At 51.0% G+C, this 26,785-nt stretch overlaps 1 protein-coding gene across 3 annotated transcripts; it reads right to left on the bottom strand.

The window, feature by feature from the left end:
• Positions 1 to 1,671: 1,671 nt before the first annotated feature.
• On the bottom strand, positions 1,672 to 22,959 carry MBD3 (methyl-CpG binding domain protein 3). 3 transcript variants are annotated; one of them, XM_081895849.1, is made up of 7 exons: positions 22,842 to 22,959; positions 14,655 to 14,814; positions 12,149 to 12,286; positions 9,770 to 9,860; positions 6,734 to 6,911; positions 5,120 to 5,323; positions 1,672 to 2,759 (listed from the first exon to the last, which is right to left on the bottom strand). In XM_081895849.1, exons 1-6 carry the CDS (start codon positions 22,916 to 22,918, stop codon positions 5,125 to 5,127), a joined length of 843 nt encoding a protein of 280 aa, XP_081751975.1. In that variant the 5' UTR covers positions 22,919 to 22,959; the 3' UTR covers positions 1,672 to 2,759; positions 5,120 to 5,124. The 3 variants fall into 3 exon arrangements, with proteins under 3 accessions (XP_081751975.1, XP_081751976.1, XP_081751977.1); XM_081895850.1 differs by lacking the exon at positions 22,842 to 22,959 and adding an exon at positions 20,448 to 20,720; XM_081895851.1 differs by lacking the exon at positions 22,842 to 22,959 and adding an exon at positions 20,352 to 20,707.
• Between the last annotated feature and the right edge of the window lie 3,826 nt (positions 22,960 to 26,785).

Genomic DNA, 26,785 nt, shown 5'->3' on the forward strand with positions numbered 1-26,785 from the left:
AGCCAACAGTGTGACGCGGCAGCTAAAAAAGCCGATGCAATTCTGGGCTGCATCCATAGGAGTATAGCATCTAGATCAAGGGAAGTAATAGTGCCACTGTATTCTGCTCTGGTCAGACCTCACCTGGAGTACTGTGTCCAGTTCTGGGCACCACAGTTCAAGAAGGACACTGACAAACTGGAACGTGTCCAGAGGAGGGCAACCAAAATGGTCAAAGGCCTGGAAACGATGCCTTATGAGGAACGGCTAAGGGAGCTGGGCATGTTTAGCCTGGAGAAGAGGAGGTTAAGGGGTGAATTTTTAAAAAGGCAAAATGCTTGGTCCTTTTCTCAGCGATGTTCCTCCACTTCCCGGTCCTTTTCCAATTCCACAGCCTCTGGGTCGCACGACAACTTGCATTCAAGCTCGCCGTTTTCTCCCCAAGCGCTGAAACACACCGGAAGAACGTACGCAAAACATCGTTTTCTTTTTTCCTTTTTAATTACAAAACTAATAGTCCCCCCCCCCAAAAAAAACAAATATTACAAATATGATCACGGCTGAAAGGACATCATCGGTTAGTGCTAAGGAGGCGAGGCGGGGAGAAGGGGCTCCCGGATCGCTGCGAAATATCTAAAAGCTGCAAAACCGCGCTATACCCCACCCCGCAAAAGCAGTCGATACAAAAGTCGCTTCGAGGAATAAAAGAAACTCGCTTCGGACGGGGACCGCCAGGTTGTGACGAGACGCTGCAAAAATAAGTTGTCTGTGCGGCAGGAACGAGGTTTCTGCCATGGCAATATTGCAGGGAAAGAGAGAAGCTTGCTGGCGCTGTTTTTACTGCCGGCGAAAGCTTTAGAGTAAAAGGGTTTGCGTGGAGCTACCTGAAAAGTTGGAAAGGCAGGTGGAGGAAAAAAAGGAGGGAGGAAAGAAAGACAGGCATCTGTGTGTGTATGTAAAAAACTGGCAAATCCCTCCATTGCAAGAATTCGCCTCTCCTAACATTCCCTACCCAAAAGGGAGTCTCAAAAACTGCTTCGGAACGGAGTGAAAATCCGTGCTTCTGGGATTAAGACACACACAAATCCGAAATGGACAAAATTGAGTAGCAGGGATGGCCAGTGAACTAGGTGAAGGGGTTTCCCTCTCCAATGGGGAAAGTGGCGTCTCAGAAGAAGCAGCCGAGCCCCATTTCCCCCCCACCCCAAAGAAACAATCCCATATGTTGGTTTGGAAGCACCAATGGGCAGCTGGCAGGTGGGATGGCACTGGAGAGGGGATTTGGGGGCACAGGTGCCGCTGCGCTGACCCAAAACCGAAAACTGCATGGGTCCCGGGCGGCGAAAACAAGCCAGGATTTTCTGTCACAGGTTCCCGTCATTGTGTGTGGCTCCGGAAAGAAATGGTTTAAATAGGTTCAGAACAAGCCCAGGTAAAAGTAGAAGCCACAGGTTTCTGAATGGCAATGGTGCAATTTAAACCAACAGATTTTTGCACAGCAACAGTGCAATTAAAACCTAGATTTCTGCATGGCAGTGGTGCAATTTAAATCAACATATTTTTGCACGGCAACGGTGGAATTAAAACCCAGATTTCTGCGCGGCAGTGGTGCAATTAAAACCCAGATTTCTGCACTGCAGTTGTGCAATTAAAACCCAGATTTCTTGCATGGCAACGGTGCAATTAAAACTCGCAGGTCTTTGCACGGTGACGTGCCGGCTCCTCAGGCAAGGGTTGCGCTAATTCCAAGCAAGTCTGATTTGGGGACAGCTTTGTGTTGTCTACTAAGCCAGACTCTGCAATCGTTGCAAAACCAGATCAGTTCAGCTCGCCTCTTCTGAGGACACGTGCCGCTTTCAGTTGCGTGAGACGAGCAAAAGGCCACACCTGCCGCCCAAAAGCAAATGATTTGAATCTACTAAAACGGATTTGGAGAGGTCAGTACACACCCTCCTCCTCCTTGCAGTGCACGGCCGTGAAAAACGCACAAATGATACAGCACCTTTAAGCTCACGAAAGTTTTCTCCGAAAGGGTTCTCCCCCCCCCACGACATTGCCACTGGATAAATGGACTTTGTGTGCGTAACCCCGAACCTCTGCACTTTCGAGAGATTCACACAAACGGCTGGCAGCTTTTGAGGTCCCCGAGACGGTCACCGTTCCCCTCATATGTGAAGGAAACACCCCCCGTTACACCTCTGGGAAGACCGGACAGTCTGGAAAAGTTAGATGAAAACACACAAACACACACACAAATCCCATGGCGAGACTTCGCAGAAGGATTATCTACAACTGGAGCAAACAAACCAAGTACGGGACGGGTGGTCCCCATTTAAAAACGGCGCCTCTACCTTAAGCCGAAAGAGGACGTTAAGTTTGGGTACGTGTGTGCTACCTAATAATAATAAAAAACCGACAACCAGGGAAGCAAATTGCTCAAATTGCTTCGCTGCTCCCTGGAGATGAAAGACGGATCAATTAACATTTGCAGTTTCTCTGCGTTCCTTCCCTGTCAACACTTGAGGAAATGACAATTGGGGGGTGGGTGGGTTGAGAGAGGAGAGAGAGAGAAAGAGTACGGGTTTGAGTAAAGTCCATCTTCAAGCTACCCAGGATCTACTGAGCCACTGGATTCTCGAGTGTCCGGCAAATGAAGGCTGAAGACGACCGGAGGCTGAAGGCATCGCCAGGTGGCTGCGGAGACGACATGCGACGCTGTCCGATGGCAAGCTCGCCTCTTCGCGGGGCGAGGAAAGGCTAGGATTCTGAAGAGGGACTCCCTGAAGGAAGAGAGGAACAGAGAGACACTTGATCCATCAGATGAGTAGGTAAAGGGTAAAGGGACCCCTGACCGTTAGGTCCAGTCGCGGCCGACTCTGGGGTTGCGGCACTCATCTCGCTTTATTGGCCGAGGGAGCCGGCATACAGCTTCCGGGTCATGTGGCCACCAGGACTGAGCCGCTTCTGGCGAACCAGAGCAGCGCACGGAAACGCCGTTTACCTTCCCGCCAGAGTGGTACCTATTTATCTACTTGCACTTTGACATGCTTTCGAACTGCTAGGTGGGCAGGAGCAGGGTCTGAGCAACGGGAGCTCACCCCGTCATCGCCGGGATTCGAACCACCGACCTTTTGATTGGCAAGTCCTAGGCTCTGTGGTTTAGACCTAAAGGTAAAGGGCCCCTGACCATTAGGTCCAGCCGCTGCCGACTCTGGGGTTGCGGTGCTCATCTCGCTTTACTGGCCGAGGGAGCCGGCATACAGCTTCCGGGTCATGTGGCCAGCAGGACTAAGCCGCTTCTGGCAAACCAGAGCAGTGCACGGAAACACCGTTCACCTTCCCGCCGGAGTGGTGCCTATTTATCTACTTGCACTTGACGTGCTTTCGAACTGCTAGGTTGGCAGGAGCAGGGACCGAGCAGCGGGAGCTCACCCCGTCATCGCCGGGATTCGAACTGCCGACCTTCTGATCGGCAAGTCCTAGGCTCTGTGGTTTAACCCACAGCGCCACCGCGTCCCTATCACCTTGATTAAAAGTTGTGGGTCCACAACCCTGGCCTCTGTCCCTCTTTCATTCCCTCCCTCCTTCGATGCCCTCTGGCGTCTCTGCCTCCCAAAGGCTTGCACGGCTGTTGGTTGCAGCAGCCCTGGGCGAATGGTGGTGTCTCTGGGGCTGGCCGGGGGTCCTGGATGCCAGGAGCTGGAGCGGCCTTGGATTTAAGCAAGCAAGCAGGCGAGGGAGCCCAGCCGGCCAGCCTTTGCTGTTGGGAATGGGCAGAGAAGTGTGAGGCCGGGCAGGCCGCCTTTCCTGAGCTTGCTGTCTGCAATGCCAGCCTGGTTGCTGAGTGCCCGCTGCTGAAGGGGAGCCTTTCCGCCGTGTAGGCCTGGCAGCGCCCGCTGCTGCCCCCCAAAGTAAGGTGCTGGCCTCACGTTCACCTTTGACCAGTCTCCCTTGGGCTGCTAAGGCTGGGGGCATCCTCTTCCCGGGCTCCTGTGGGGCAGCGTTTGGAGGCACCTCTGTTGGGGGCAGCTCAGAGACCAGAGGACCCCCAAGGAGAGGGGAGAGGAGACCGAGGGAACGCTCCACAAAGGAGGGGGGTTCGAAAAAGGGTGAGGGGCTGCCAGCTCTGCAGGGAAGGGGGGACATAACCGGGCTCCTGAGCCCCACAGGGATGCCACAGACAAATGTCCATCAAGGGAGCCGTGGACCCAAAAAGGTTGGAAACCTCTGCCCTAAAATGTTGGACTTTGGGGTGCTATTTTCAACACCTCTTGGCACACACTTGGCCACACTCCGTGCATTTTTCTGCACACTGCTTGGCCGGAGAACAGCGCCACGCCATTCGGGGAAGCGTGGGTTTCGACGGAGGGCTGTGCTTTTGGTTTCCATAGAGTTTTTGGAAAGAGCAAGCGAGACAGGTAAAGGGACCCCTGACCGTTAGGTCCAGTCGTGGCCGACTCTGGGGTTGCGGCGCTCATCTCGCTTTATTGGCCGAGGGAGCTGGCATACAGCTTCTGGGTCATGTGGCCAGCAGGACTAAGCCGCTTCTGGCGAACCAGCGCACAGAAACGCCGTTTCCCTTCCCGCCGGAGCGGTACCTATTGATCTACTTGCACTTTTGATGTGCTTTCGAACTGCTAGGTTGGCAGGAGCAGGGACCGAGCAACGGGAGCTCACCCCGTCATTGCGGGGATTCAAACCGCCGACCTTCTGATCGGCAAGTCCTAGGCTCTGTGGTTTAGCGAGATAAGCTTGCCGTTGAATGCGAAATGAATCTGCTGCCTCCTTGATGGCTGATCATCGACGGGACTCTATATCTGGGGCAGCCGACAGTCCAATCTTTCCACCGACCGAGATGAGAAAGCAACAAGGTGGAAAGGGGAGAGGAGGCCGAGGGAACGCTCCACAAGGGAGGGGGTTCGGAAAAAGGGTGAGGGGCTGCCAGCTCTGCAGGGAAGGGAGCTCCTGAAATAATGCAATTGGTCAAGGGAGCCGCAGACCCAAAAATGTTGCAAACCTCTGGCTTGCACTGACTGGCAGCAGTCCTCTAGGGATTCAGACATGGAAATAGCCTTTCCTGCTTGCATGTTTTGCCACGGAGCGACAGAGTTTCCCTCGGGGCAACTGAGGGTGTTGTTACCTGGACTATACGCTCTCCACCTCCGGTCCGCGATCCACGTCCTCTTCCTCCTCCTCCTCCTCCTCCTCCCCGTCTTCGTCCCCCAGGGCCTTCTCCTCAGGCGCCTCACCGTCCCGCGCGATCTCCTCCACGTGAGCGAGCATGTCCGCCATCAGAGCTTCTTCCAGCCTCTTTCGCACTTGCTGTACAAGTTCTTCCTGTTTCCTGTCCGGGGAAGGGAAGCCGAATGAGGCTGGGGGATGGCGGCATAGCCCCCTCCCCAAACAACCGCCTGTCTTGGCAGCTGCTCTGCGGTTTCCGCTGCACGCCTGGAAGACCAGTGCGGAGACCCCTTTGCGGTCAAGAGGGTGGAACCCTCAAGGTGCAAGAATAATAATAATAATAATAATAATAATAATAATAATAATAAATTTTATTTATATCCCGCCCTCCCCAGCCGAAGCCGGGCTCAGGGCGGCTAACAACAATAAAATAGTACAACATTCTAAAATCATTTCATTATAAAATCAGTTCAAATCAAACTGATGGCAACCATTAGGCTAGAGTTCTGTGAAGATTGCCAGAGGAGGGAGTCAGGCTGTGCCCTGGCCAAAGGCCTGGTGGAACAGCTCTGTCTTGCAGGCCCTGCGGAAAGATGTCAAGTCCCGCAGGGCCCTAGTCTCTTGGGACAGAGCGTTCTGCCAGATCGGGGCCACGGCCAAAAAGGCCCTGGCTCTGGTTGAGGCCAGAACAGAAGAACAGAAATAATGGCCATGAGAGGAAGAAAATGTTGGTGTTTGGCCGGCTCAGCTCAACAAGGATATTGTAGAGATATAATAATAATAATAATAATAATAATAATAATAATAATAATAATAATAATACAGTGATACCTTGGGTTAAGTACTTAATTCGTTCTGGAGGTCCGTTCTTAACCTGAAACTGTTCTTAACATGAAGCACCACTTTAGCTAATGGGGCCTCCTGCTGCCACCGCACGGCCGGAGCATGATTTCTGTTCTCATCCTGAAGCAAAGTTCTTAACCTGAGGTACCACTATTTCTGGGTTAGCGGAGTCTGTAACCTGAAGCGTATGTAACCTGAGGTACCACTGTAATAATAGTAGTAGTAGTACTAGTGAAAGAGAGAGAGGATGAAAGAGAGAGAGATAAAGAAAGAGAAAGACAGAGAGAAAGAAAGAAAGGGGGAGAGAAGGAAAGAGGGGGAAAGATAAAGAAAGAGGGAGAAAGAGATAAAGAAAGAGAGAGAAAGATAAAGATAAAGACAGAAAGAGACAAAGAGAGAGATAAAGACGGGAAGAAAGAAAGAAAGAAAGAAAGAAAGAAAGAAAGAAAGAAAGAAAGAAAGAAAGAAAGAAAGAAAGAAAGAAAGAAAAAGAGGGAGAGATAGAAGAAAGTAAGTAAGTAAGTAAGAAAGAAAGAAAGAGAAACAGAAAGGGGGGGAGAGAGAGGGAGAGATAAAGAGAGAGACAGACAGAAAGAAAGAAAGATAATGAAAGAAAGAGAGAGAGAAAGAGGGGGAGAGAGAAGGAAGGAAGGAAGAGGGAGAGACAGGCAGAGAGAGAGGCAGAAAGAGAGAGAGAGAACTTCTCCCTGCTCCAGGGAGCGTCACTGACCTGATGTCCTCGTCGGTCACCATGAAGGCCTTGCAGAGGGGCTGGGAGGTGTTGAGCCAGACCCCGGGGTTCTTCTCCACGGCGGCAGAGAGCTGCCCGGTGATGGGCATCGTGCTGGTGTGGAGGGCGCTGGCGATGGCGGAGAGGAGGGTCTCGTCGGTGCAGCCGGGCCCCACACCTGCGGGAGGAGAGGTGCCAGAGGAGACACGGGGCACGCTGTCACTGCACGCCTGCTGACGTTCACTCCCCCGCCCCCAAAAATATAGTCCGGACCCCCACAAGGTCTGAAGGGGAGTGGACCGGCCCCCTGCTGAAAAAGTCAGTTGGCCCCTGCGGTTCAGGCCTTATAAACCTGGAACCCTCCAGATATTTTGGACCACAGCTGGAGGGCGCCAGGTTGACGAACGCTGTTGTAGGTGTCTACATATAGGGTGGTCGGTCCCAGAGCAGGCAAGGGGGGCACAGGAGGCGTAAATGACCAGACGGCATTGAAAAGATCTGGTACCACCAGATCCAAGTCCGTTGGTGTTTGTTGACTTAATTAAACTACACTGGTACCTCGGGTTAAGAATTTAATTCGTTCCGGAGGTCCGTTCTTAACCTGAAACTGTTCTTAACCTGAAGCTCCACTTTACCTAATGGGGCCTCCTGCTGCCGCCACGCTGCCGGAGCATGATTTCTGTTCTCATCCTGAAGCAAAGTTCTTAACCCGAGGTACTATTTCTGGGTTAGCGGAGTCTGTAACCTGAAGCGTCTGTAACCTGAAGTGTCTGTAACCTGAGGTACCACCGTACGTCGTAACTGGATCTTAAATAAATGGGTTACCGTTTTAAATTTTGCTGCACTGTTGTACAGTGGTACTTCGGGTTACAGACGCTTCAGGTTACAGACTCCGCTAACCCAGAAATAGTACCTCAGGTTAAGAACTTTGCTTCAGGATGAGAACAGAAATCATGCGGCAGCAGCAGGAGGCCCCATTAGCTAAAGTGGTGCTTCAGGTTAAGAACAGTTTCAGGTTAAGAATGGACCTCCGGAACGAATTAAGTACTTAACCCGAAGTACCACTGTATTTCATAGTGAGTTCCGCAAACCGTGGTTCTGAATAATGCTTACATATATATAAAAAATTAGTTTTAAAATACAAAATTATAAAACATACCACACAATTTATCACAAATACATTCCTATTGGACTTCCATCAGCACCTCTGATAATCTTCAATCTTACTCACTTCTTACGCATTTCTTAACTTAATGTTGCCTTTACATTTTTAACATATCCCATCTCCTTCTTCATTTTTGCAATATTTCTAATATTATTCCTCACAGAGCTTCTTGCAAACCTACAAATGTCGTCTGGTCATCGCAAATACTTTTCAAATAATCCGTAAATTTACTCCAGTCCTCGGTAAACTTCTGGTCCTGCCAGTTTCGGATCCTTCCCGTTAGTTTATCAAGTTCTGCATAGTCCATTAGTTTCATCCTCCATTCTTCCTGCTTTTTTATGTATTAGGGTAAGGGGCACCCCGGGGGCGAGATTACACTGGCCCAATAAGGTTCTGCAACTGCTGTTTTTGGAATGCTTTATGTTGTTTTCGTATACAGTGGTGCCTCGCAAGACGAAATTAATTCGTTCCGCAAGTCTTTTCGTCTTGCGAGTTTTTCGTCTTGCGAAGCACGGTTTCCCATAGGAATGCATTAAAAATCAATTAATGCATTCCTATGGAAACCGCCTTCAGACCAGGTCCGGGGACAGTCTGTCCCCCGACCTCTTCTGAAGGCCGGTGGGGGGCGAAAGTCTTTGCTCCCCCCCCCCCGCCTGCCTTCCCGGGACAGCGGAGACTTCTCTGCTGTCCCGGGGCGATCTTAAAATGCTGGCGGGCGGCAGCGAAGGCTTCGCTGCCACCCGCCAGCATTTTAAAATCGCCCCGGGACAGCGGAGGAATTCTCCGCTGTCCCGGGGCGATTTTAAAGCCCCCGGGAAGGCAGGCAGGGGGGGACAAAGACTTTTGCCCCCCGCCCGCCTTCAGAAAAGGTCCAGGACCTCTTCTGAAGGCGGGCGGGGGGCAAAAGTCTTTGCTCCCCCCCGCCTGCCTTCAAAAGCCATCCGGGATAGCGGGAAGCGCTTCCCTGCTATCCCGGACTGCTTTTAAAATGCTGGCGGTGGGGAGCAAAGCCTTTCGGCCCCCGCCGGCCTTCCTGGACCTCTTCTGAAGGCCGGAGGGGGGGGAGAAAGGCTTTGCTCCCAACCGCTAGCATTTAAAAGAGGTCCCCGGAGATTTCCCTATGGGCTTTCTTCTTGTGAAGCAAGCCCATAGGGAAATTCGTTTTGTGAAGCGCCTCCAAAACGGAAAACCCTTTCGTCTAGCGGGTTTTTCGTCTTGCGAGGCAGCATAGTCAGATGGGAGGGGTGCAAATAATAATGCGAGAAGTGAGGTTACAGGGAACCAGGCAGAGGGCCTTCTCAGTGGTGGCACCTGCCCTGTGGAACGCCCATCAGACATCAAGGAAATAAACAACTTACCGTATTTTTTGCTCTATAAGACTCACTTTTTCCCTCCTGAAAAGTAAGGGGAAATGTGTGTGCGTCTTATGGAGCGAATGCAGGCTGCGCAGCTATCCCAGAAGCCAGAACAGCAAGAGGGATTGCTGCTTTCACTGCGCAATGATCCCTCTTGCTGTTCTGGCTTCTGAGATTCAGAATATTTTTTTTCTTGTTTTCCTCCTTCAAAAACTAAGTGCGTCTTATGGTCTGGTGTGTCTTATAGAGCGAAAAATACGGTACTTTAAAAAGATATCTGAAGGCAGCCCTGTTTAGGGAAGTTTTTAATGCTTAATGCTGTATTGTGTTTTTAATATTGTATTCGGTTGGGAGCCACTCAGAGTGGCTGGGGAAACCCAGCCAGGTGGGCAGGGTATAAATAATAAGTTATTATTATTATATTCCCTCTGATGGTATCTAGTTGACCCCCAGAGGCAGGATGCCGGACGAGGCGACTTATCGTTTATCTGCAGCGATCAAAAAGGGGCACAGTACCTTGCAAACCTTTCGGGAGGTCCATGGTTTTCACCAGCTCCTCTGCGATATCGAAGGCGTTCAGGCCGCTGAGCTTCTTCTCCCAGAAGAGCTGGGAAAAGGAGAGATAATAATAATAATAATAATAATAATAATAATAATAATAATAATAATAATAATGATTTTTATTTATACCCCGCCCTCCCCAGCCAAGGCCGGGCTCAGAGCGGCTTACAAGCAATAATAAAAACAAGTTGAATGATTACAACTTAAAAACAAAATTAAAACACAACATTAAAATATTAAAATGTAGCCTCAACGCAGGAGGAGAAGGAAAGGGAAAAAGAAAGAGAGGGTGGGAATCAAATTGGCTCCAAGCCAAAGGCCAGGAGGAACAAAAACTCTGTCTTACAGGCCCTGCGGAAAGAAATCAGATCCTGCAGGGCCCTGGTCTCATGAGGCATAGCGTTCCACCAGGCCGGGGCCAGTGCTGAAAAGGCCCTGGCTCTGGTTGAGGCTAATCTAACTTCCTTAGGGCCTGGGACCACTAGGCTGTTGTTATTTATGGACCTTGAGGCTCTCCATGGGGCATACCAGGAGAGGCGGTCCCGTAGGTACGAGGGTCCTAGGCCGTGAAGGGCTTTAAAGGTCAAAACCAGCACCTTAAATCTGACCCTGTACTCCACCGGGAGCCAGTGCAGCTGGAAAAGCACTGGGTGAATATGCTCCCATGGCAGAGACCCCGTGAGGAGCCTCACTGCAGCATTCTGCACCCGCTGGAGTTTCTGGGACAGCTTCAAGGGCAGCCCCGCGTAGAGCGAATTACAGAAAAGAGGGAAAGAGGAAGAACGACCCGTTAAGCACATTTCTCTGAACATCACGAGCAGCACAAAAAGACCAGCTGCCCAACACATTTAAAAGCACATGGTGCGAATCCTTGGGAAAGGGTTGTTGTTAAGGGCGCTGGGAACTGTAGCTGTGCAAGTGGAAAACTATATTTCGCACGGTTCTTTTAGTTTTTTGTGTGCAGGTGGGGAGAAGCCATGTGCTTTTAAGTCTACACGTTCACACAGTCCAGTGCTGGCTCTCAGCCAGAGAAAATCCTTTCTAAGTGTCATTTATTTAAAATTATTAACTCCGACTTGAATGCCAGTTGGGTTTTATGGGTAAAACAAGGGGAAGGGGAAATATTTAATGGTTTGGAAGAATAGCTTCCCCCTCCCCAGATCATAGCCACTAATGATCTTTCTCGTCAACAGCTTTGAGGTTTCATTGCAACCGAGAGGAAGGCAAATCACGTGAAATAAAACACACTGCCGACCATTTTCTGATTCCATAACATCTGTAGTCAACGTTTACCTTTAGACAGATAGCTGTCAGCAGCAAGAATTACTAGATGCTATTCTGCATCCGTAAAGGGATGTTATCCCTGCCACTAAAGTACTTCCAAAAGCAATTTAAAAGGATTGGAAGGGAAGAAAATATTAATTTGCACGCTGTTGTTCTAGGCAGATGTTTCTGAAGCTACTCACACAACAGAGGAAACATACTGATAGATTGAGGACAACTTATTCCCAAAATACCGTATTTTTTGCTCTATAAGACTCACTTTTTCCCTCCTACAAAGTAAGGGGAAATGTGTGTGCGTCTTATGGAGCGAATGCAGGCTGCACAGCTATCCCAGAAGCCAGAACAGCAAGAGGGATTGCTGCTTTCGCTGCGCAGCGATCCCTCTTGCTGTTCTGGCTTCTGAGATTCAGATTTTTTTTTTCTTGTTTTCCTCCTCCAAAAACCAGGTGTGTCTTGTGGTCTGGTGCGTCTTACAGAGCGAAAAATACGGTAGATAAAGGTAAAGGGACCCCTGACCATTAGGTCCAGTCGTGGCCGGCTCTGGGGTTGCGGCACTCCTCTTGCTTTACTGGCCGAGGGAGCCGGCGTCCAGCTTCCGGGTCATGTGGCCAGCAGGACTAAGCCGCTTCTGGCGAACCAGAGCAGTGCACGGAAATGCCGTTTCCCTTCCCGCCGAAGTGGTACCTATTTATCTACTTGCACTTTGACGTCCTTTTGAACTGCTAGGTTGGCAGGAGCAGGGACCGAGCAATGGGAGCTCACCCTGTCATTGCGGGATTCGAACCGCCGACCTTCTGATCGGCAAGCCCTAGGCTCTGTGGTTTAACCCGCAGCGCCACCCGCGTCCCCTATTCCCAAAATACAGGTATCCAAAAACTTCATTTGAACGAGTACAGGAAGAAATGCTACAGACACACAGGAAATTCTGAAAATGTCCTGGGACTGGACGTCATGAGGAGCTCAGAATCCTTAGTCCAGACTCCAGCTCAGGCAAACACAGACTCACTGAATACATATCACACAGGTGTGCGCCCACCAGGACCTGCTTACCTGGCGGGGTTGGTCGACTGCCTTTTGGGGGTCCGTTTTGACTTTATTGTTTGGGTGGTTTGTAATTTTGGTGACGGGCTGCTTGAAAATCGACGCCGTCTGCCGGACAGGGAGCGCCGTGTTCAGGTCGGGTTTGCCCTGGAAACAGAACGACGGAGAGGCAGGTGACCCCAACAGATCGAAAACGGCGCACCTTGATGCTTCACCTTGCCCCTTCTCCCACTTCCTGAACTCGCGCAGCTGTCCATAAACTTGCGAGCAAGCCCTTCCTAGCCTGCGAACCCTCCACCACCCCATCGTAAATCGATAACCATCATGCCACCTCTGGACTTTTCACCCAGTGGTTTTTCTGAAATCTCCTTAAACAACCTTTGCCGAAAAAAATAATAATTGTACAGTGGTACCTCGGGTTAAGTACTTAATTCGTTCTGGAGGTCCATTCTTAACCTGAAACTGTTCTTAACTTGAAGCACCACTTTAGCTAATGGGGCCTCCTGCTGCTGCCGCGCCGCCAGAGCACAATTTCTGTTCTCATCCTGAAGCAAAGTTCTTAACCCGAGGTACTATTTCTGGGTTAGCGGAGTCTGTAACCTGAAGCGTATGTAACCCGAGGTACCACTGTACATATTTACACGCCCACCACATGTGAACGTAAGTCCCTGTTTCCTGGCATCCAAATTATCACACAAATATTCCTTGTTTCTTTGATTTGATCTGACTGCTGTTCAATACCATCTCCAAACTAAACTTATAGTTGTTTTGTTTTAGAGCAGAACCTTGGTTCTCAGACGTCTCAGTTGACGAACAATTCAGAACCTGAACACCAACAACCCGGAAGTGAGTGCTTCCGTTTTCAAACGCGCCTTGGAAGTCAAACGGCTTCTGAGGTGTGCGTCTCTATTTTTTCAATGGATTTCGTCGACCACCCTTTGATTTTCGAACGTTATTTATTCATTCCTTCAATTTATACACCACCCTATATCTGGAAGTCTCAGGGCGGTTCACAAACAAGACCACAACATATAAAATCAAACCAAAAACTATAACCCAATAAAACCACCCCCAAAAGAACCACATTCCAAAAGGGTGTCAGATGTCAATAAGATCAACCAAAGGCCTGGTTAAAAAGGAACGTTTTTGCCTGGCGCCTAAAGGTGTATAATGAAAGCACCAGGCGAACTTCCCTGGGGAATGCATCCCACAGACGGGGAGCCACTGCAGAGAAGGCCCGGTTCTTCCGGAACGGATTATGTTCGAAAACCGAGGTTCCACTGTATCCTTAGGGACAACTTTTTCAAAGCCTGTTTCTTGGAAGAAAGGGAAGATTTGTGCTTCTGCAACAAAACTCCAGCCCCATGCCCTCCCCAAATCTCCTCCTCCTTGAGAGGAGCGGAGCGAAGATTTATGGAGCCTGCAGAGGTTAAGCACCCTTGCCTTAACGGAGTGTGGCGATCACACACAGGGCCCCGGGACGTTTGACGGTCTATTGACCCTGTGCCGCCACAGCGATTGCTTTTTCCGCTGCCACCACCCCATATCTCACAGGGACACAGAGTCCAGTCAGTTGTTAACATAAACAAATACCGTATTTTTTGCACCATAGGACGCACTTTTTCCCCTCCAAAAATGAAGGGGAAATGTGTGTGCGTCCTATGGTGCGAATGCAGGCTTTCGCTGAAGCCTGGAGAGTGAGAGGGGTCGGTGCGCACCGACCCCTCACGCTCTCCAGGCTTCACACACCTCTCCGCAAGCAGCGGGAGCCCAGCGCTGGGCTCCCGCTGCTTGCGGAGAGTTGCCTGCATGCTGAAGCCTGCGCGCGCTGAGCTCAGCGCGTCCAGGCTTCGCGGACCTCTCCGCAAGCAGCGGGAGCGCTCCCACGGCTTGCAGAGAGCTGCCTGTTTGGGGGCTGGGTTTGGGGGAAGCTCAAACTTCCCCCGCCCCAGCCCCGCGCCGGGGGGAAAAATATTTTTTCCCCTTTATTTCCCCCCCCCCAAACTGGGTGCGCCCTATGTTCCAGTGCGCCCTATGGTGCGAAAAATACGGTAATCAAGTTTATTTTTAAATGCAGGGACAAGCTTATGGTTTCAGTTAATTTCCCTTGTCGGTTTCTTAAATCTTAGTTCCTAGCAACTTTAAACTGATTATTCCAACTATCTATCTGACTCCAGCTAACAATTCCTCTCACTCTCTCACAATACAACTCTGCCAACCCACACCTAAACCTCCCTCTTCCTTCTTCAACTCCCAAACCTCAACTCTCAACTCAACTCCACTCAACTCATCTCACTTTCAAAACCTCCCACTCCAACTTTTATTCCCCCCTTGCATTCTCACTGGCCAATCACATCTATTTTAACCCTTTCCTTATGACCCATCCCAAGGAGGCAAATGCCACACGGGGCAAGTAGTAGGGCTGCCTTTCACGCAAAAGGCCTGGGGAGGCTGGCATGGCGAGGGTCAAGCGCTATGGGGCTCCGGAAAGGGGGGGAGAGAGACCGGGACTCACCTTGGCCTGGCTGGAGCAGTCATAGCGCATCCTCTGCCTGTTCTTGTTCACTTTGCTCATGAGCATCTTTCCCGTCCGGAAGTCGAAGGTGCTCAGGTCCATGGAGTTGCCGAGGTAACGGGCCAGCTGCGGCTTGCTCCGGAATTTCTTCCCGCTCGGGCTGGGGGGAAAGGAAAAAAAAGAGGGACGGGGAGGGAGAGAAATTATGGCTTCTGGGGGCGTCAGCACGAGGGCGAACCGGGTGCAGCGAAACAAAATCCGTTCGGGGCAGAGCTGCCCTAGGAAAACAACACAGCCGCAAAGCAAAGAAAAAGCAGGAGACTTCTTCCGTCTCTTCCCATCGCAGGGAACGTTTTGAGGGCCACATGGCTCTAGAGAGCAGGGCCGTAGGCAAATTCGTTGCAGCAACGGGTGAGGCTCTTACCGTTTTTTTGTTTTGCAACGGGAGGCACCCCGGCGGCACAAAATGAGGTTTCTGGACACCTCGACTTTTAATCCGGGTGAGTGAGAGGAATTATCGCTGGTTAGGTACGCATTCCAGCCAGCCAAAAGCAGAGGAGCAGGCCCAGCGAGGGGGTGGGAGTCCCAAGGGCCAGGGGAAAAGGCTTGGAGGGCCATGTCCAAACCCTATGTCCCTCTGGCAGGTACACTCAAAGCCCGCGAGCGTGAAAGAGAAGTGCTTTACTGCTAAAGCAGATGACGGAGGGAGATTGCGGAGTCATTGTTCAAAATTAGCCAGGAGCGTTTTGCACCCGGCTATCAGTCGCTTGTGTGGGACGCGGGTAGCGCTGTGGGTTAAACCACAGAGCCTAGGACTTGCCGATCAGAAGGTCGGCGGTTTGAATCCCCGCAATGACGGGGTGAGCTCCCGTTGCTCGGTCCCTGCTCCTGCCAACCTAGCGGTTCGAAAGCACGCCAAAGTGCAAGTAGATAAATAGGTACCGCTCCGGCGGGAAGGTAAATGGCGTTTCCGTGCGCTGCTCTGGTTCGCCAGAAGCGGCTTAGTCCTGCTGGCCACATGACCCGGAAGCTGTACGCCGGCTCCCTCGGCCAGTAAAGCGAGATGAGCGCCGCAACCCCAGAGTCGGCCACCACTGGACCTAATGGTCAGGGGTCCCTTTATCTTTATTGGCCGCTTGCCATCAAGTGAAGATGCCCGGGCGCCAATTGTCGCCTGATGTCTCTGCCATCTGGTGGTACATGCCTGGGGATCCCCGGATCTGGACCGTATTGACGCACTTTGGCACCCATCCTGTGGAACTCACGTTATGAATGGCCCACGTCACTTTTAAGAAGCGGGGCAGGTTGATATATAACGTTTGCAATCAAAACGATTCCCAATTCGCTGCACAAAAGCATCTTCTCTCCCAAAATTCATTCTGATTGTGCAGATATAAAACAGAAAGGCAGAATTCTACAGGGTGGGGTCTTGAGAAAAGTCAGGATTCTCAAGAAAGTCAGGATTCAAGGATCTCCAGGCATGCAGCCCCAAGATGGCGGAGACACCCAGGAATCTTCACTTGATGGCCATTGCCTTCTCCCTTCTCCATAATTCTGCAGGAACAAGTTTGCTGTTTAAATACGTACACAAGCATCTCCTTACTGACCTCCTAGGAACGACTCAACTTTCCCAACAGGCTGAATTTTCAGCGCTGTTTCCGGAGTTCTCAATTCACAACCCCCTAGACACACACACACAAAAACGCCCCATGAAAACCTGAGCTAACTCAGAATTTCAGCGCGTCCAAAAAAAAGAAAAGTGCGTAAAAAGCCTCCGAAACTCGATACCCGCGCAGCTTCGGACGCTTTGGTGGGTGAGAGAAGCCTCCCATCGTGGGGTTTGGAAGCAAGGGAATAGGTCTCCCTTTTGTGAACAGCAAGCGCAAAGCGACTTTTGCCTGCGCGACTCCTCGCCCCCCCCCGAGCCTGAAACCAGTATTTTTCATTATAAAGAAAAAGGAGAAAGCAGCTGAGAAACGATTCTGCACGCTCCCCTCCCGCTCTGCGAAGTACGCTCGCTTTGTGAGGTTTTCTATGGCTTGCCCCAGCCGCCGAGGAACAAAATATAAAGTGGGTTAAACCTCTCCCCCCTCTTTTGCGATTCTTTCGCTCTTTTATTTAAAGCGCTCAACTTGCAAATTCAGACTTTTGGGAGCACGGGGCGGGAGATTAAGATGAATGCAGGCCCTATTCAAGGTGCCCAAACAACCTTTCCATATGTCCCAACTCTGCACGGGCAAGCAGAAATCTCTTTGTTCCTCTCTTCAGCGAGGAAGGGAAGGGGGAAAAAAAGGTTTTGCAAATGGATCCCGGCTCCTATTATCAATAAAAGCCAGCTTGGTTGCACCTCCCCTTTCTGGTTCCAGACACCAGACATTTTTCAGACCCTGGAAAAGAAAGAAAAAACCACGCAAGGGGCTTGCTTTTTTCGAAGACTGCAAAAAAGACCCCTGAGAATTAAACAATGGGTTAGGCAGAGGGGCCGTTTCCAAACTTTCTTTCTGCAAGAAAAGCCCTTCTGTGTTGCAAAGGATTTTGGGAAAGTATGAATACGGCCCCCGCGCTTCCCGTTCTGGCCCTTGGAAGTGTCTTCCATGCACGGGTGGAAATGTGCTTGCCAGGGAGAACCGGGTGTGTGTGTGCGCCTTGCGTGAAAACTGTACTGGGCAAAGGCAAAAATTGCAAGCCTTTGCCCTGCCCACTTCTGCCCTGGCCCCGCCCACTATGACATGTGGCCCTCGGAAGGCTGCCAGGAAGAAAAAGTGGCCCCTAGGCTGCAAAGAGCTCCCACAGCCCCTGTTCTACGTCCAAGAATACAAGACCAGAGTCGACGGCATGCAGAGTTCACCCGTGGCCCCATACACCATCAGGTTGCATAGTCCGGGCTCCCAAATCACATCCAAATAATCTCGAACCCAGGGCTTCAAGTTACAAGAGATTCCGACTCGACACCAGTCCCTCTATGGTGGTTGTGGACTCTCCTTCCTTGGAGGTTTCCAAGCAGAGGTTGGGCGGCCATGGGTCATGGATGCTTCAGCTCAGATTCCTGCTTTGCAGCGGGTTGGGATAGATGACCGCTGGGGTTCCCTCGCAACTCTACGATTCAAACGCTTATTACGCCGGGGCTGGAGGATAGAGAGAGGTTCTCAAGCGCTTCGCAGCGGTGCAAAAGGCAAAATTCGCATTGGTTCGCTGCAAGCCTGGCCCCTGCAAAAGAGACTGCAACCTCCATACTGGAGAACATTCCCGACCGCGGTACAAATGACATGATCGTTGCACGAACGTCGCGGTTATTCAATTTTGCTGCAAACCGGCAAAGGCACACCAAGGCAGCCCCCGCCACCCGTGCATGCCACCCCACGGAAACAACAAGAAACTATGCGATTTGCAGATGTTCAATTTCAATGTTTACTATTATATGCCTAATGGATGAGTGAATGTTGCTTTGTTTTAAACTTACTGTGACTTTTTGGGGATTGGATCAGATGGTCATTATTAACGTTTGATGTTTTATTACGTTTTTGTGCGTGTTGGAAGCTGCCCAGAGTGGGGCATTAACAATAATAAATTTTATTTATACCCCGCCCTCCCAAGCCGAAGCCAGGCTCAGGGCTAACATTAAAATAGTACAACATTCTAAAATCATTTCATTATAAAATTAATTCAAATCAAACTGATGGCAACCATTGAGCTAGAGTTCAGTGAGGATTGCCAAAGGAGGGAGTCAGGCTGTGCCCTGGCCAAAGGCCTGGCGGAACAGCTCTGTCTTGCAGGCCCTGCGGAAAGATGTCAAGTCCCGCAGGGCCCTAGTTTCTTGTGACAGAGAGTTCCACCACCACCAACAAAAGACACAACAACAACAACAGGAAACAACAACAACAACAACAGGAGACTTGAGAGCTCTCCAGGGTCATCACAAACCCAGCCTGATTGGCAGGGTATAAATAATAAAACAAAAATGGAACTTAGTGAGATTTTGGAGCGCAGAAATAAATAAAACAATCAAATCTAGCACGTGGGGGCCCACTTTATCCAAATTATATTATTTGGTATTTGAACGACTGGTATTAATAATTGTATCGTAAACTGGCATTGTTATAATGAGGCCATTAGTGGACTGTAATTGAAAACTAATAAAAATCATTATATTAAAAAAAAAAAATTAAAAAATCATTGCTATTCGCAGTGGGGTATCCCTGAATAACTTCAGCCATAAAAAGATGCTCTTTAACGGACCTCTCTCAATGCAACAGGCTGACACACACACACACACACACACACACACACCGTCCCCAAATAACGAAACAGGCTGCAATTGCTTCTACTGCCTGCTGGCTATTATTAGACAGGAACCCCCCCCAAATGCCCCACAGCGCACCTATAGCCTGCACACCACCGCATATCTAACCTGCGACAGCTGCAGTCCCCCCCCCCAAAAAAAACCTGGATGAAATAGCATTTTGAGAGACCCCGGTGAAACAACCCACCCCAGGTTGGCTGCAGAAATGGGACCCCTATGAACAGTTCAGCCCCCTCCCCAGTCTGTCCAGGGGGGTCCACTAGTGGGGGATCCAGCTGCAAAGATCAGCCCCCTCCCCAAAGACCCTCACCTATGCAAAGGGTGGGGGGGTCGGAGTCCAGCAGCTGGCAAGGGAGCCAATAACTGGAAGACAATCTGCAGCGACAGCTTCCCAGTTTTTTATTTTATTATCTAAGGGCTGCATTCCTCCTTTCTAATACCTAGAACTTGGTTCTGTTCCTGACCCCCCCAGGTAATAAACCCTGGTGCAAGCAGCACCGGGGGGTGGTGGGCTTATTTCCTGCATTCATCTGTCAATCCGTTGCTATGTGAACGGCTCCCGAACTGTCACAGTGTCCCCATGCAGCACAGCCACAATTTTCTAGGCGGAAAAGCTCCGTGTTTACGTTGCCCCCACCTGGGGGGGGGGGTCGTGCATCAGAGACACCCCTCGGCCAACGCAGACACCCCATAACCTCAATGCAAAAAGACAGAGAAATTATCTTTTCGCTGCAGGAATATTCCCACTCCCCCTTCCAACACCAGTACAACGGGGTTGCAACCCTCTAAAGCGCACGCAGGCGATAATTCCATGTATTCTCTCCCCCCCTCCCCCAATAAAAAATTCAAAAGGGTGCCCATTCAGTCTGAAACTCACCCCGCAACCCGCCTGCTTCCCCCCCAAATCTTTTGCAAAATGAAAACTAGCACTGAGTGGCGGCGATTTGCAAGGGGACTATCACGAATTTTCTCTCTCTCTTCCCTTCCTTCTCTCTCTCCTTCCTTCCTTCTCTACCTCTCAGTCTCTCTTTTTCCTTTCTCTCTCTCCCCCCCCCCCAGGAAGCCGTAATCCGCCTGCAACGCCTCCCGCAGAACAGCCCCGATTCGTGCCACTGCAACTGGGGGTCGCCCCCCAGCCACCCCTCTCAGCACCCCCTTCTTGCATAAGCAAGCGGGAAGAAGCAGATCTCGCTGGACCCCCGTCACCGTCTGCAAGGCCCCCCCCCGGCCATGCAAGGGTTGCAGCGAAAGGGCATGTCCACGGTTGTCTTGCGCGACGTCTTGACAGCGTCTTTTGCAGCAGCGATGGAAGACAGGCAGGAAGGAAGAAAGGCCGGCTGCAGGCAGCGTAAACACCCCCCCTCCAAAACCCCCCCTCCCGCCCCCCCCACATTCACCTATAATAATAGACATCACTCTTGCCAGCGGAGAGCCCCGATTTCCTGGTCACTTCTTCCCTTTTCCATCCCTGCGGGAGAGCTGAGCACTCCCACCTCTTCCGATCCATCGCTTCCATGAGGCCCGGCGGGTCGGATTCGGCCTCAGCCCAGCCTCCTCCTCCTCCTCTGGCTCCTGCCTGCCTGGCAGATCCGTGGTCTCGCCCTGCCAGGGTTGCAGCGGTGCTTGGCTCGGCTCGGCTCGGCTTGCTTGCTGCTGCTGGCGACTGCGAGGTCCGCTCGGGCTTGCAAGGCCAGCCTGGCTGCTGCTGCTGCTGCTTTGCAAAAGCGCCTCCGCCGGCTGCCAACGGGAATGGAACGTTCCCCGGGAAAAAGCGAGCTGTCAATCACGACCTGCGCTGCGCCACCTGCGCGCTAGGGGGCGCTGCGGCGACGTACGCGCCCGACGCACGGAACGACGCGCGGTGCGTGCGCCCCCATTGGCGCTTCTCGCCCCGCCCACCGCGGCGGCTCCATTCATCATCCCGCGCGCGATCCTCCAGCGTTCCATCCTCTCGCGTGAACTCGGCCTCCGCCGCGGGCGCGCGCACGAAAAGCCGTTGGCGGACGGTTTTTTTTTTTATACACGTAAAGCGTCCGCCTTGTTTTCCCGCCAATTCGCTCGAGGCGCTTTTTTTTTCGAAGGAGGTATCCCTCCGCTCCAGGCAGGGAAATATAGTCCCAGGTTGTTTTCCCCTCATGGAAGGGAAAACACGTGTCTAGCCGAAGACACGTGAACGCGCGACGAAACACACCAACACTCTTTCCCCCTCAACACACACCGGGAATAAAAAGCACGACAGCCGCCTCACAACAAAACGCCCCGACGCGTGTGAACGAAGCCTCTTGCCATTGAGGCACAAAGTCCGACACGGGTGTAACGTCGGAACGCGACCAACAACGGCCCAAGACGAGTTTCGCCTTCCCCCTCCCTATACAAAGGCGGGACACGCGTGTATACGCGAAGACGAGTCCCCACCCCCACATAAAAAGGCTCGACACGTGTTCAACGTCGCGAGTCTCGCTTTTCCCCTCACAAGTCTCCCCCTCTTAAAAAGCCGGACACGTGTACAACGTCACGACACGCAAGTCTCGCTCTTTCCGCCTCGCAATAGTCTCCCGCTCGACGCGAGAACCCCGAACGTGTGAATGCGACCTCCGGCTCCCTGACACTCGTACTAAAAAAATAACCCTCGCCCCAAAGCGAGCCCCTTCTTCTCCCCACATTTAAGTGCAATAAATAATAATAATAGTCTCCCCGCCCCAGTTTTGCCAAGAAGGCTCTTCTGGAATCCCCACAACCTCCCTATAGGGCTGGTCTGCCCCACACCTCCCCGCCCCAACCATCGCCCCGCCCCCTATGGCTCCTCCCCACGTCCCCACAACTCGCCCCATGGGCCACCTAGCCCCACAGCACCCCCTATGAACCCCCTGCCCCACATCTCCCTAGACCCCCTCCCTCCCTCCGCCCCCTAACCTCCCCCTTCCCTCCTCTGCCCCACAGATCCCATGCCCGCCCCCCAACACTTGCCAGACCCCCACAAAACACTTCACCCCACACCAGCTCCCCCCACCCACCTGTTCCCTCTCCCCATAGCAGCCCCCCAACCCTCCTGCCCCCTTGCTTCCACCCTGCAGCCCCCCATCTCCTTCCCCTATAGCCCCCCCACCCCCTTAGCAGCAGCCCCACATCTCAAACAAGCCCCCTAGATCTGACCCCCATATCCCTTGCCTGGACCCCTTGCAACTCCCCTAGCTTCCAGTAACTCCCACCTGCCCCATATCACGCTCCCCCGACCCACCCCTGCCCCCCACTTTTGCAAGACCCCCCTCCCCTTGCATGCACAGTGACCCACCCCCAAATCTGACCCCCATATCCCTTGCCCTGGACCCCTTGCAACTCCATAACTCCCACCTGCCCCATATCACGCTCCCCCGACCCACCCCCTGCCCCCAAGCTCCCTATCGACCCACCCCTGCACCCCACTTTTGCAAGACCCCCCTCCCCTTGCATGCACAGTGACCCACCCCCAAATCTGACCCCCATATCCCTTGCCCTGGACCCCTTGCAACTCCCTTAACTCCCACCTGCCCCATATCATCCTCCCCCGACCCACCCCCTGCCCCCTAAGCCCCCCTCGACCCACCCCTGCCCCCCACTTTTGCAAGACCCTCCCCCTTGTATGCACAGTGACCCACCCCCAAATCTGACCCCCATATCCCTTGCCCTGGACCCCTTGCAACTCCATAACTCCCACCTGCCCCATATCACGCTCTCCCGACCCACCCCCTGCCCCCCACTTTTGCAAGACCCCCTTCCCCTTGCATGCACGCTGACCCACACTGACCCCATTGTTTGCAGCGGGACCTTCGCCCCCTTTGCATGCATGACCCCCCCCAGCTTGCAAAAGTGCAACCCCCCGCGCGCCCCCCAAGTTATTGCAAGCTCACCCCAAAGGAGGGCATCGGGGGCCCCCTCCTCCTCCGCCTCCTCTCGGCCCCCCAGCTCCCCCCGGCGCCTTGGCCATCTTCCTCGCCCCCCCAACCCCCGGCAGTCGCCGCCACGTGGTCCCAAAGCACGCGACCCCCGCCCCTCTCCGCCCCACAAGCCCCGCCCCACGGCAACCAGCTAGCCAGCCAGCCAGCCCCGAGGGGGTTGGGGGGCAGAAGAAGCAAGAGGGTGGGATGGGATTTGGGGGGGAGAGAAGCACCCCATTCTTTAACACCCCCCCTTAGAATGGGGGGCTGGGAGCTGACACCTGCAGGGACCCACTGAATTCAGTAGCCACTTCAGTGGGGCTTAATGCAATGGGAACCCCCAAAGTGGGAGAGAAGCCCCCCAAAGCAATAGGGGTGCGGGAAGGAGTACCCCACTCTTTTTTTAAACCCCCCCAATAAAATGGGGGGCTAGGCGCTGACACCTGCAAGGACCCACTGAATTCAGTAGCCATTTCAGTGGGGCTGGTTGCAACTGTAATGCAATGGGACCCCCCAAAAGTGGGAGAGAAGTACCCCCAAGTTTCTGTTCTGTGCCCCCCAACAAAAAAAAAATACTTTCCACCTAATATGCAACATTTTGGTCTCTTTTTTTTAGGGTAGGAAGGAATTCAACAGGTGATGCATCAGTTCAACAGGTGAGGTTTCCTTCTCTCCAAGGGCAAATCTCGGTGCTAAGGGGGTAGACCCACTTTGAGAGCCAATCATTTCGGTGGGGCTCGTTAGGAGTGTGATTTAATTAAACGGAAACCCCCAAAAGTGAAAGAGGAGCCCCAAATTTCTATTCTGCACTCCCCCTTTTAAAAAATTAAAGCATTTTCACCTAATATACAATATCCCCCCTTTTTTTAGGGCTCCTGCGCTGCCAGAGCAGGAAGAAATTCAACAGGTGAGGTTTTCCTTCCAAGCGGTGCTTAACCGGTGAATTTCTGCCTTTTCCCATACTAGGTGCAAATTCTCCTTCCGCTTACCTTGACCAGCTCAATATTAGTTGCATCCAGAATTTCCCCCGATTCTGCCGTCGGAAACTGTTTTTGGCAATTTTCCTTTAAAAAAACTTCTTAAAATAATTAAAAAAAAGTTTTTCTGCTCAAAAGCTGTTGAGCCAGAAAATAATAATTTAAAAAGCCTTTGTGTCTGGATTTTCACGTTTTGAAATATGAAAAAAACCTAAATATTGGCAAAATCCGCAGTTTCCATTAGGTATTTTATGCCTCCTGTTAATTAACAACAACATTTAATACTTGTTATTATTATTATTATTACCCCTAAATGTTGCAATAGACCCACAAATGCAATTCAGAATGTGAAAGAAAAGGGGGAAAAAAGGCTTTCTAGGACTCTTTTTACAGTGCTACTCAAAAGTAATGCTCAAAAAATACCTCTTTCTTACCCCAGAGTGTCAGCCCTGTGGAACTTACTTCCGAGTAGACGCGCTTATTCTGAGTGCTCTGCCAATATATAAATTATACGCGTTGCAATTTAGGAATTATTTGGCCTTAGGAATTATTTGGCCTATAATTTATGTATAGAAATGCTCCAAAACCGGAAAATTGTCTTTTTAAATTAAATTAATTAAATTAAATTTAAAAGCTTTCGTGATGGGGCAGTGATATACCCCCCACATCTCGCCTGGCGACCCCCAAATTTGCAAAAGCGTCGCCCACAACTTGGCAGAGAAAGACGTAACAAACTCCATTTAAAGGACGTCCCGGCAAAAGGATAATGGGAACTGTAATTTCTTTTTGTGTGTGTGTGTGTTTCCTTTTTGGTCGATGCTTTATTGATAATCTTAAATAACAAATATGGTGCACGTCTTCTTGAAGAAGCAAAAATATAAACCGTAGGAACAAAAACCATATGCAAGTAATGTTCTATATCCTTACAGAAATTAATTTATATTTTTACAATCTCTTGTTTTTCTTATCTGTTTGCTAACGTAAATTAAAAGAATGTTTTAATTTCAGTGGTTTTATACCTGGTGCTAGCTAGCCACCCTGAGCCTGGTCTTGGCTGGGGAGGGCAGGGTATAAATAAAAATTATTATTATTATTATTATTATTATTATTGGTGGTGGTTGAGGCTCCTAGACCCGCAAAAAGCAGAAATTTTTGGCACACCTGTCTGTGCAAAGCAGGTGAGCAATGCACCTAAAGGGCCAATGGCTTGAGAGCCCCATTTTGGACACCTTGCTCCCCTAAATCTGCCTCTGGGTGGAAAAATGTCTCCCCAAACATTGCCGGCTTAGAACTTCCTGGCCGCGGGCCATGCTGGGCGCAGGGGCTGATGGGAATTGTAGTCCTTCGCTGCGTTTCACGGCCCCCAAGAGATTTCTCATCGATTCTGGATTAACCAATTTACGCACGTCCCTTTTGATTAACCAAATTTACGCTCTCGGGTTCTTCTTAAAAAGGTGATTTGAAGGAAGAAAAGATGCCACTTGCCGTCGTCCTGCTGTACAGATCGAATGCCGCACTAGGATTGATTCTCCCGGTGCAAATAATAATAATAATAATAATAATAATAATAATAATAATAATAATAATAAAAAATTATGTATACCCCGCCCTTCTGGCTGAGTCTCCCCAGCCACTCGCCAGGGTTCAAATTCAACCCAAACCCCAAAATTTCAGGGTTCGAAATCCGCCCGCCGCATTTCGCACCCAGCTCTCAGCCCCCCTTGCGACCCGCCATCCGCAAGTGGCCTGCCTGGTGGATCCTCGGATCCGGGCCGTTTTCACGCCCTTGCAATACACACCCTGTAGGGTTCTACCTGCGATATTTTTACCGGGACAAATTCCAGGAAGCAAAAAGTTGTGTTGGGGAATAAGTCTTTGGATCAGGGGTCAGCAGACTTTTTCAGCAGGGGGCCGGTCCACCGTCCCTCGGACTTTGTGGGGGGCCGGACTCTTATTTTGTAAAAAAATATGAACGGATTCCTATGCCCCACAAATAACCCAGAGATGCATTTTAAATAAAAGCGCACATTCTACTCATGTAAAAACACGCTGATTCCCGGACCGTCCGTGGGCCGGATTGAGACGGTGTTTGGGCTGGATCCGGCCCCCGGGACTAAGTTTGCCTACTCATTATTTACACCTAGTATTATTTCATGTTAGAGCAAGTTTCTAGAGACTAGATTATGAGTCTTTGTAAATTGTGTTTCTAAAGGACTTTTTGCTATCGCCAAATGCCAAGGTGTTTGCATGATTCAGTTTGTTCTGAATAAAAAATCATTTTAAGTTGGAGCTTAATAATTATTTCGCTATGAATATACTTCTTAATTGTATTTCACAGTTAATATACTTCTTCTTAATTGTATTTCAGTTCAACAATGACTTGGATAAAATACATATTTTGTGGTGTGCAAACGGCTTGAGATACCTGTTAGGTCCGTAAATGACCATATAGCATCTATTCAACCCCAAAAAACAGTGACAATTTGTTGTGGACAAAGGACAGCTGGACATATAAAGGGCCCCATGACCTTCAGGAGCTGAGGGCCACATCAAACCTAAATCCGGCCCCGGCCCTTCTGCATGGAGGCGGAAGGATCGACACCCGCACACTTTCACTAAAAAAATGCATTTTAAATAAAAGCAGACGTTCTACTCATGTAAAAACACCAGGCAGGCCCCACAAATATCCCAGAGGTGCATCTTAAATAAAGGGATTACTCATGTAAAAACAGGCTGATTCCCGGACCGTCTGCGGGCCGGATTGAGAAGGCGATTGGGCCGGATCCAGCCCCTGGGCCTTAGTTTGCCCCTCCATGCTTTAGAGCAGCCGTCTTGCCCCGAAATGGCAACTAGACCTTGTGTTTTGGCCACCGCAACCCTGGTTTAAAGAGTCGTTTGGTGCCTGGCTAATATATCTGAGTTTGTAACGCCGTGAATCCA

The sequence above is a fragment of the Podarcis melisellensis genome (genome assembly GCF_964234715.1).
Source record: "Podarcis melisellensis genome assembly, chromosome: 18".
In the NCBI taxonomy this organism is placed as follows: Eukaryota; Metazoa; Chordata; class Lepidosauria; order Squamata; family Lacertidae; genus Podarcis; species Podarcis melisellensis.